This window comes from Dryobates pubescens, chromosome 31 (genome assembly GCF_014839835.1).
Source record: "Dryobates pubescens isolate bDryPub1 chromosome 31, bDryPub1.pri, whole genome shotgun sequence".
Classification (NCBI taxonomy): Eukaryota; Metazoa; Chordata; class Aves; order Piciformes; family Picidae; genus Dryobates; species Dryobates pubescens.
The window spans coordinates 131,747-142,654 of record NC_071642.1 but is presented as its reverse complement, the minus strand read 5'-3'; the positions used below and the strand labels follow the sequence as shown (position 1 = coordinate 142,654).

Here is a 10,908-nt window from a genome sequence, read left to right as displayed (position 1 = left end):
CCTCCAGAAGCAAACACTGCAGAGAGGCTACATTAGGGTTTAGCCTACATTATTCTAAAGCTAATTTAAGTCAACATTAGGACTCTAAAAATCATGGAATTTTGGACTGTTTCTCAAGGCACTGCAATCTGTGCTATGTTACAGGCATCTCACACTACACGTACCTGTCATTATTACTGATCACACCAATTCTTGTCGCTAACCCAGGAGGTTTAGCTCGCTTTCTGACTCAAGCAGTTGGTGGCAGTGAGACCAGAAGTCCCCATCTAGCAGATCTGTTTTTGGAAAGTCAGGATCTGCCAGCTCCAGTTGGGAAGCTTCAGGGGCTGAGATAATTGGAAAAGCAGCAGCTTGCTTTCTTCAGGAATGCAGCAGGTGTGTTACAGTTTCTGCTGAGCTTTCTGTGATTTGCAAATCAAACCCAAATCTTTTCCAGGGACATTCTGGATTTCCTCAGGCTACAAAAATATTCAAGCCTCTAAACATAGCAGACCTGTTTTCCTGCATTCCACAGCTATAGCCTTACCTGTACCCTAAAGCTAAGATGAAATCACTATCTCACACTAACTCTTCCTTCCACAAGCTCTCTGAAAAATTCCCTCCTCCAGTTCTTTTTTGGAACACACAGGAGACAGATAAGGATCAGGATAAAAAAAAATCTTAGAAATGGTACTTCTTCTAGGGATAATGTGTGAAAGATGCAAAGACAGAAGTGTAAAAGAGACTGGGCTCCAAGATACTCACTACCAACATCTTTTTGTCAAAAATGTCACGGAGGTGAGGCGAATAGCAGCTGTGAGTCATGAAGGCTCTGTGGGCTCTGGCATGACAGGGAACTTGTTTTCCCACTCTGTCTGTTCCATGAGCCATTGTCCCCCCATCAGCTTGCTCACAGACTGCTGCCTTCACAGACCACATGAGAGCAGGATTAAACTCTTAGCTGGGAGGCAATTTTGTGGGTGCTTAACAAGGAAGAACCACACTGATGTCTGATGAAATTCCTTTCCTTACAGTAGATAGGCACACAGGACAAACCAGATGTCCTTGGGGCCAAGTAAGAGCATCCTGAACAGGCCTCTGTGTGCAGTGACTGTCTCAGCTTTATTAGCAACAGCCTGTGTCCTCCAGTAGTTTGCTTGTCAGTATCCTCTCTTCCTGGTAGAGCTGAAAGGTTGGACTCGATGATCCTCGAGGTCTCTTCCAACCCTAGTTATACTGTGGTACTCTGATTATGCTAAATCCAAATTATCTTGGTGAGCTTTCTAGAAGATCTTTTATAGGTGTATGTTCTGAGAGAATATAAGTGTATGTATCTTGAGAGAAAAATCTTTGCTGCAGCAAAAAGCTGCACCAAGTGATGCCCACCTTATCTTCCATATAATCCTCTGTTGTACGTCTTGCAGTCGCCAGTTAGGTCCCTCAAACAATGGCACAGGAACCATAGACAGTTACAGCTAATGGCCCAAATAAAGATGTGCTGCTGTGAAAATCATAAAGCTCTGATTTTTCATGCTCCTCTGTGTCCTACGTGCTCTTCAGGCTGACACTTGGCACTGACCTAGTGCTTTCCACCTTTAAGGCGGCACACAGCCACACCAGAGGCAGCAGGAAGAAGCAGCAGGCATTTGGCAGCTAATCACCTGGCAAGTGTTAAAAAGAACAACTTGCCTGTTGCTTGGGAGATGCCAGGTAACATCCATCTTTATTCCCTGGGTCTTTCTGCTTTGCTGGATTATATAATTTGTTTATTCTTTGGACAAAATGTGGAAGAATGTACCTACTGCAATTAAGAATGACAGGAAAAGGGGAAAATGAGCACTTTTGCTCAGGCTTTGTGCTCTGGTGTACTGGCTTTGCCTTTTCTCATGCTGGCTCTTTAATACACAAGTTCTTTCCTTTTGCCCCCTGTTTTTTTACTTTAGTTCATTTACTGTGAAAAATTTAGGGTTTTTCCCTTCAAACACAGAGCTTTCCCTCTGAAGCTGATCTGCCACGCTGAAAAGCTGTAGACCCTGGGTTTAGCTCATTCCATGTAGCAGAAAAGGGAAATCTTGTTGCTCGACAAGAAATGCTGAAAGCAGCAACTGAAACACTTTGCTTTTTCCATCCTGCAGCCAGGGCCCCTTGGAGGATTAAACCTGTTGCTAAATTTAGCTGCCTCTCACTAGAGTTTGTGTCAGGAGTTATCCGATCAGGACATCTTTGGAGGGAATGACGTCTGTCCCATGAAGTCTAAGCCCTGTTGGGCTCCTCTCCTGCTCTGGCACAGCAGAGCTCAAAGCCGGGAGTGTTCTTCAGGGCCAGCACAGCCTGGGACTCTGCACACGTTGCAGCGTTCTCCAATCCACTTGAAACAACCCTGCACCAACCTGAGTGTTACTGTTCTGTCCAGGTCCTGAGATAATGCTGAGGAGAGGAGAAAGCTTAAACCATGTGAAATGTGCTAGTGCTTTTCACTGGTGTTTTCACGTGGTACGTGTGAGGCTTACACTGACCCTGTGCCATTCCTTGGGTCATACAAGACTTTAAATCCTACACTCCAAGGCAACTTATCAACTTCTCTGAGGAATTAAGGGCTATCAATAGACATTTTGAGAGAGTTAGATCTGGGGGGAGACAAGTGAAACCCTTCAGAAAAACCAGACCTTTGCAGGTCCACATTTGGTGAGCCAGGTACCCCAGAATCACAGAATCTCAGTGTAGTGGGGGTTGGAAGTGACCTCTGGAGATCACCCAGTCCAACCCCCTGCTCCAGCAGGACACCCACAGCAGCTTGCCCAGGATCACAATGTCTGGGTGGGGACATTAGATGGGCTTCATACTGAACCATGTAAATCTGCTAGAACTGTGTGTGTGCGTGGCTGTATCTGCAGGTGTACAGTCTCCTCTCACAGGTGAATGTCATCCTTGCCCATCTAGTGACAAAGGAAAGATAAAATAACTGCTACAAACACCACAGGAAGTTAGTTTCCTTACTTCCCTCCCTGAAATTTTGGTCTTACTGGACACTAATGCTACAAATAGAAGAAAAGCAATGGAGCTTTCACTGTATTACTTCATTTTTAACGTGCTCAGGTGTACTTGTAGGATGTATCAAAGTCTGATCTCTTTCCAGTTGGAATCCTTTTGTCATCAGGTCAAGGAGACATTAAGCAGTTCGAGGAGTGTGGCCTCTGGGCCTGGTGAGAGCAAAAGAAACACATTTCCTCAAGTGCCAGTGGTCAGAGTCACTTCACAATTTTTATTTGTTCAGAGCTTTTGTAAAACAAGACTCCCCTTTAATCAGACCTCATAAAACACTGATTGTTGCCTGCATGCTAGTGATACATCAGGTTTCAGTAGACCAGTGTCTGGAGAGCTGACTTGTCAGGAAGAATTCCTGTTTTTTATCGAAGGGGAGTGAAACTCACAAAATTAAGGCACTGTCAAAACCCAAACCCACAAGCATTTGACCTTTTGCACTGGCTTTTATCTGGTTGTGGACAAGAATTTCTTTTAATTAACCTTCAATTTTAGTTTTGAACAGGGAAATACACACACACAAAGAACACTTTTCTTAAGTCCTCCTATTTATATTCCCAGTTGCAAGATGATACCAGCAAACCTTGCTGCTAGGGATGGCAACATGCTGCTTAACTGAACACCACATCCCCATGCATGCCATTCTCACCACAGTGATCCAGCCCTTGGATGAGGACACTTGTAAGAACAAATCAGTTAGAACAGCTTCAAACTACTCTAAAAGGCAGTATTCACAAAGCAGGAGATGGACAGACTGACAGACTCCTCCCTGAGCCATGCAAGGCATTTCAGATTCTTCACACAGTGGGCACAAGCTGCTTTCACAGACCAGTACTTCAGCCACAAGGGACATACAGAAGATAGTATCTTCAGCTGGTGTGGTTTTGTCAGTCCTTTAAAAAGAGTCTTAAGCAGCTGGCGTGAAATCACTTCTTCAGCCTTTCTATCTTAAGATTATAGGAAATGTTCCAGCAAGAGTATTCAGGGCTGTCCTTCAGCACACCAACAGCACTCCTTCAAGCACACACCAGCATGTAGCTGTGGCCACAGACCACACTTAGAAATATCCAATTCTCTACATAAAGATGCTGCCTTTTAAAAAAGCCAGTTCCAGGTCCATGAATTCAGTGCCCTGGCAATTATAAATAAATAGTAATAAATACTTACACTCACACCCCCTTCCTGTATCCCACAGGACTGCAAACAAATCAGAACCGTGCTTGTTCTGTAGTTAACTATGATCAAATCTGAGGTGGAACACACCAAGTGACAATGTGCAGCAATGCTACGCAACAGTTCATAGGAGTAACAGCACCAATACATAGCACGTGGAGCATTTCACAGCATCAAACCTCTTGCAGACACAAACTTAAGAAAGTGACAATGTTCTATCCATTCAGGATCAGAGGAAACTTGGAAAGAAGCAAGAGTTTGGCCAGGACGCCAGAGCTGCTATCCTTATTGCATATAAAATGTTGCATTAACTGGAGATATGGCAGATGTGGGAGCGAGGATAAATGAGATCAGGCTCATGTGAGACTTTAATTTCCTCAAGTATGAAACCAAATTTCCACAGTGATTGTGTCTTACCAGTTTGTTGTTTTGGTAGGGCTCCAAAAGGTCGATGAAAACTCAAAGGAACTTAAGCCCTGCAGGAGCACAAACTTGGCTCCATTCAGAAATAAACATAGTGGAAGATTTTGCATCAACTGAAAATGCTGCATCGTAACCACCGACAGCTTGAAAACTGGCACCCACTTATTCTGGCACAGAACAACAGATCCCTGAAAATGTGATCAGAATAGAGAAACAGAGACCAAGAAGCAAGCAGAAGCACATCGAGCACAAATGAAATTCAGAGACTGCCTGACAATGTCCTGGCTTCCACCTCTCCTCTGGAGTCTGACAGAGAAGGACTGGAGGATAAAGAAGGTCACAGGTGGCTTTGAGACTCAGCTCTGGAAGAAGTTTCTTGGCCTATTTACTGTGTGTTTGCTTTTTTATTCAGCTTTTTTTGCTTTCCGTTTCCTTGTGCCTTCATTTAGCTCCTCTTTTGACTTTGCAGGAGGAGGTGGAGGATGGGAAACCTCATGGGAGGCCCCATGGTGATGATCAAGATGGTGACTAGTGTGTCCACTGGAAACAGAGCCAAAGAAAACCGGGCAGAGGAAGTTTTCCACTGGAGCAAAAGGTGAGGCGTGAGAATGAGTTGCCGTCATGAAAACCTGCCAGGCAACAGTGAATACTTACAGTTAAAGAGCACACACACCAGCCATGAAATACCAACTATAAGGAGCACTCTACTTACTCCAGATAAAAGCCCCTATTGCTTCATGACTCAAGGCTGTATCACAAATATCTTCTACCATAGTGCCTACATGATGTAAATTTTAGCCTGCAATTTCCAGAACGGATCTTTCATGGCATGTACAGCCAATACCTCAGTGCTAGCTCAGGAAGGTGAACATCTCTGAGTTTATGTATGTGCCCTTTCTCTGGTTTTGTTAGCAACGAACCTGCTGTAAACTTACTTTGCAGACTATCATGAACATTGTGAAAAAGAAGATGAGGTTGGCTTCAGAGATAGGGAGCCAGTGAGTCTGTTGCAGAGTGAAGAGGATTGTGCCATACAGACTGGCCTTTGTAGGGCTAGAAGAGAAATAAAAACCTGTTTTAGGAGGTTTGTATCCTGTCCTGAATTGTTCTTTATTTTCCACCCTGGGTCTGACAGAATTTGCAGGCACTCTACTTACAAGGACATATGAAGAATTTCATTTGTTTCTGGCTTCCAGACCCCACGCAGTAGCTGCTCAAAGTTAGACATCAAGGCAACACCAGAACCTGTGAAACAGTCAACGTGAGCAGCTAGAATTGCCACAGCAGCAGAGAGCTCTGCTGCCTTTTCTGAACGCCCAAGAGGCAAGGATAACCTAAGCAAAACAAAAGGTCAGGACAGTCTTCCCAAATTTCAAAACACTTTCTAGACTTCCTATAAAGTGCAAGGAATGGGAATTTGCCTCTGTTCCATTTACTGGTGCTCTAATGCTTGCTCAACCCAAAAGCTAAAGGAAAACTGACTGGGCTGTTTCAACACAGAGAGAACCTCCCTGGAAAGGGACAGGTGAGCCAGAGACAAGAGCATCGGGAAAACAGAATCACAGAATGGTTTGTGCTGGAAGGTATCTTGAAGATCATCCAGTTCCAACCCTCTCCCATGGGCAGAGACACATTCCAGTAGACCATGCTGCTCAAAAGCCCCAAATTTTGCACCTCTATTCCATACTGACTGCAGCTCTTCACACCTCCATTAAAGTTAGATGATGACTCAACTGCCAACCACGCTGCAAGCATGAATAAAAACCTGCGGAACTTGACTGAAACCAGCTGACCACATCCACTTACCAGCCCACTGGTCAGCACTGAGCGACATAGTCACCGCAGGCTTCACCCGCAGATTCTCCCATCCCTCCCCACAGGGCTGGGTGCCTCCCTGCCACATTAAAAATATCTGTCATTTCACCTTTGACCCATCCAGTAGCCATCATGATGAACCACCCATGCTGGTAAAGGTGATGAGCATGGTGGACTCCGGCAGCAATTTTGCGAACTCTGACCACCTCCTTCATTGCCACAAAGATGAGTTTCATAGGCAGAAAGCTCACACACTTATAGAAGAGATTCATGGGACAGAAGAATATCAAATACCTGGAACAAAACCACAAAGAGTTTAAGGACACATTTGTTTGTCCTGACCTGGGACACAGAGAGGATTTATTAAGAGTCCTGTGTGGTTAGTTATGTCAGGGAGAGGAAAATGATAGTTCTGTCAGTCTAAACTACATATAACCATGAGGAAATTAACTGTGGAATAACTGTAGTTAAGTTGTGGACATTACACTAACACAATGAGTAAAATGCCCCCAGACTCCAGCATGTGCCACTCCTCTGCTAAATGTGGTATCGATGCAGGGCATGGTACTCGTGTGGTTTGGCCATAGTTCAGCTGCAGCAGCTATGAATAGAATGCCCAGCTGGTGGACTGGACCAGCATTAGACAACTGCTCAGAGAAACTCGATCTAGGAATACAGAAGACTGCAAGACTGCCCCCGCCCCTCGTTTCCCCCAGTTAATCCACACATGATAATTCATACACGTGTGTCACACCAGCAGAAGACCTCCCTTCACACCAGGTGGCTTCATACACAGCCAGCAGCGTCTCAGGTGAAGGGCAAAAGACTTACCAGACTGCGGTGGCCAGGATGACACTGGAGTTACTGCTGAAGTAACCAACGGGTGGTTCTCCCAGTAACAGATCAGCAAGTATGTAACTTCCAAAGCAGTGGAGCATGGCACAAAGCCAGGAGGCAAAAGGGCTCTTTCGAGACATCTCCACAGCTCCTGTGAAGCAAATGCTCCATGAGAAGATGGATTCAGCAAATAAGCAGAATCTTCAAGACCATGTAAGAAAGAAGCTTATGGTGGATGTTCTTCAGGAAAATCGGCCAAAGAAAGGTGCCTGTAAAGCAAATACATGCTCTGAAATCTGGACAAGTACCAGATGTTGCCCAGAAATGGCCTGTGTGATCACAGCTCGTTTCCAGTGCACTGAGTCGTTAGAAGTTAAGAATTGGTTAAGAGTTCCTCCTGCATCTGCTGCTACTTACTGCAACGGTGAAGGACAACTTTTCCTTTGAAATCATTGTCCTGGGATAGCAGCAACGAAGTGGCTGCACCTAAATGTTTGAATGTGGTTGAATCTAATCTTAAACAAAACTCAAGGTTAGTTTTCAAAAAAGGAGTGAGGAGATCTTGGGGTTTTCTGCTTTTGTATTTGGACACAAGTGTCAGAGCTCCGAGCAGCGGCGCAGTGAGGCTTCGGGCCACACTGGCTGCGAGTACAGCCCAGGGCGACCTGCGCAGGCACCAAATGTCACCTTTGTGCCTCCGGAAACACGACAAGCGCCGCAGCTGCTCCCCAGCACTCGCGCAACAGCCCCGGGCCGGCGCCCGGCCCTCCCCGGCCCCCGCTGACGGCTCCGGGCGCGGAGCGCTGCTCACCTGGCTCGTACTTGAGGTACAGGACGGAGACGATGAAGTAGGCCGTGTCGAAGAGCGGGAAGATGGGCAGGGCGGCGAAGGCGGCCGCCAGTTCCCCGAGCTGCAAGGCCCCCACCAGCTCCATGGCAGCCGCCCGCCGCCGTCCTCCGCCGGTCGCCTCCCCTCTGGCCCCGCCCCCGCAGGGCCGGTCACGGGGTGCGGCCTGGAGCCCAACCGGGCTGTGACGGTGCGGGAGGCGTGGCCGGCGCAGCCCAGGCCTGCGGGGCGGGTTCGTTGTCCCGCCGCCGCTGCGCGATCGCTGTCCGGGCGCGGAGGAGACCCTCACCCCTACGCCGGTGCCGCACCCGGGGCGCGCCGGCACCGCGCCGCTGCGAGCAGTGCCCGTCCGCCCGCCCTTTCCGCTTCCGCCGCCGGAGCCGCCGCCATGATCGGGGATCTGCTGCTCTGCGGGTAGCGGGGCCGGGGCCGGGGCCTGGGTGTGGGGCCCGGGGCCCGGGGCCGGGGCCTGACGCGCTGTTTGTCTCTCCCGCAGGACGCTGCTGGTGAACGCTGGTGCCGTGCTCAACTTCAGGCTGTGAGCGGCGGGAAGGGCGGAGAGCAGGGAGGCGCCGGGGGTGGGGGGAGCGACCGGAGCTCATACGCTGTGTGTGTCCCTCCCTTACCCACAGGAGGAAGAGGAACACGGAGGGATTCGGCGAGGAGTCGAGGGAGCCCACGACCGGTATCAGGAGCCGCAGAGCGGGGTCTGGGCACAGCCAGCCTGTGTCCTTGCCCCTGCGCTGCCGAAATTTGTACAGGGACGGGCGTTTTCGAAGGAAATTGTTGGCTAAAGCATTTTTAAGGCGCCAAAGTACAATAACCCAAAACTGGATGGATGTGAATTACTCTAGGGATGGAATAACTGGTTTACTAAACTGGAACCTAAAATTTTCCTCGATGATGCTGATACACAGGCATTGCAGCCCAAACTATTGATCCCAAATTAGTGGTTTGAGAAGAAATGCAAAAAAGGCACATTTCTTTCTCCAGTTTTGACTGTAGTTGCCTGTGCTGTGGAGGCAATGCTCTGCTAACAGCCTGATTCCCGTTTTGGTGTGTACCTGCACTGCTCCTTCCTATCTCTGCTTCCTGCTTAGAAGTCACAGGAAGGCTGGAAATTGCCACAAAATGTGTCCTTTCCTTTTTAATAGTGTGATCATTTCATATCAGTTACTGTTTTCCCATCTGCCCATAGTAGGGATGCCCTGAATGCAGCATGGATCTTTTACTTAAAACTTCAACTTTCAGGCTGTTCTCTGACCTATTTGGTTCTTTTTCCTCTGTCTGTTGCTTAAGTTTTTCCAGTAGTGTTGAAAATATGACTTGCCAGTGTATTGGGTATTTTTGACATCAAAGGTTTCTTCTGTTTTTTAGGTGATAATATCAGGGAGTTCTTGCTGAGTCTCAGATACTTTCGAATCTTCATTGCCTTGTGGAACATCTTCATGATGTTCTGCATGATCGTGTAAGTAACATTGTGTCGCTTCACGAGTCTGCTGGAAGCTGGATGTTGGGATTTTTCGTGATGTGTATTTCTTTTCAGATCTCTTTCCCACTGTCTTCTTCCATAATGTGTTTTCATTTCACTTATTTCAATCTTCAAAGAGGTGCTGGTTGACCTCACACAGGTTTTGCTAATGTGGGCACCTGTGGTGCATGAAAACCTCCTCTGTCAGTGTGAGTCATTCAGCCTTAGAGCATTTCTTGTGGTGGGTTGGTGAGAAAACATCATTAGGCACTTCGGTTTGACCTGCGGGATGTTTTCATTTTAGGGTAGGAAACCCCCAATTATTAGAATGGAATCCACCTTGAGAAGAGTCGCTGGAAACCAGATGGTTTAGTTCTGGTAGGCAGGCAGGCTTCATCCTTTCATGTAGTTGTATGGTGTGATGTATGGGGGAGCAAAGCTGAGGCCAGGGGTGCACTGGTGGGCTGGAGGGGTGTGGGCATCTCTGCTCACAGCACTACCCAGTTCTCACCTGCTTTTTTTCCTGTTGCATCCGCCAGGATATTTGGATCTTGAAAGTCATCCACAAACATGCCTATTACCATGGAGGAGACACTTGGCTGTAAACATAACTTTTCTATAAAGTAGAAGAATACAATGCTTTTAAAACACAGCCCTGGGACCGTGGCCTGTTCTTTGGTGCAAGCTTCTGTCGTGCTCCAGGGACGGAACACATCCATCCTCTTCAGACAGTTGTGTCATCATCTGGTGCACACTGAGTCACTTGCTGCTGAGGGGATTGAGCCTTTAGGCCCCCAAGCCCAAATCCTCAAAGTAAGATTATTTCAACTTTCCTGAAATAAAGAGTACTTCAAATTATTTTGCTAGGCTTAGAGCACGGTGCCCAGCACACAGAATAGAATTGGAGCATGACTGAAGAGCAGTCTTAAAGCTCTGTGTTGTTGGTCCCTCCCAACTCTGATGTCTCTGCTATCACCATCCTCTGGGAAACCTGGAAGTTGCACTTTGTGATTCTGATTTTTATAAAGCTGAGCAAAGAATTGGTGTAACTCCACACTGTTCCATTTAGTTTTGTTGGAGAACTAGAAACAGATGATCAAATGGAATTCTCATCTTTTGCTGTTATTCCAAGAAAGTGCTTTTTAAATTAAAATTTTAGAGAATTGGTTTTGTGTTGGTTTGGTTTTTTCCCCTAAGCAATATTTAGGGCATTTTCTATAGGAAACATAGCAAAAATAATTATGTAAGGCAATGCTAAGGAATAGTTTTGGAATGATCTTGGATTTGGTTGAATAAAGTTGTTCTATTTAAGGCTAAAAAT

The 10,908-nt window shown here is 46.8% G+C and overlaps 2 protein-coding genes across 3 annotated transcripts; one reads left to right on the top strand and one right to left on the bottom strand.

Moving 5' to 3' along the window:
• Window positions 1-3,217: 3,217 nt before the first annotated feature.
• Window positions 3,218-8,387, bottom strand: TMEM38A (transmembrane protein 38A). 2 transcript variants are annotated; one of them, XM_009909837.2, is made up of 6 exons: window positions 8,081-8,387; window positions 7,264-7,420; window positions 6,542-6,726; window positions 5,775-5,862; window positions 5,553-5,670; window positions 3,218-5,246 (listed from the first exon to the last, which is right to left on the bottom strand). In XM_009909837.2, the coding sequence occupies exons 1-6, from the start codon at window positions 8,202-8,204 to the stop codon at window positions 5,022-5,024; spliced, it is 897 nt and encodes a 298-aa protein (XP_009908139.1). In that variant the 5' UTR covers window positions 8,205-8,387; the 3' UTR covers window positions 3,218-5,021. The 2 variants fall into 2 exon arrangements, with proteins under 2 accessions (XP_009908139.1, XP_054031149.1); XM_054175174.1 differs by having other exon boundaries at window positions 7,264-7,538; window positions 8,081-8,193.
• A 62-nt stretch (window positions 8,388-8,449) lies between these two features.
• Window positions 8,450-10,880, top strand: SMIM7 (small integral membrane protein 7). Its single transcript, XM_054175022.1, has 5 exons — window positions 8,450-8,530; window positions 8,613-8,654; window positions 8,749-8,801; window positions 9,494-9,584; window positions 10,127-10,880. Exons 1-5 carry the CDS (start codon window positions 8,505-8,507, stop codon window positions 10,140-10,142), a joined length of 228 nt encoding a protein of 75 aa, XP_054030997.1. The 5' UTR covers window positions 8,450-8,504; the 3' UTR covers window positions 10,143-10,880.
• The last annotated feature ends 28 nt before the right edge of the window (window positions 10,881-10,908 follow it).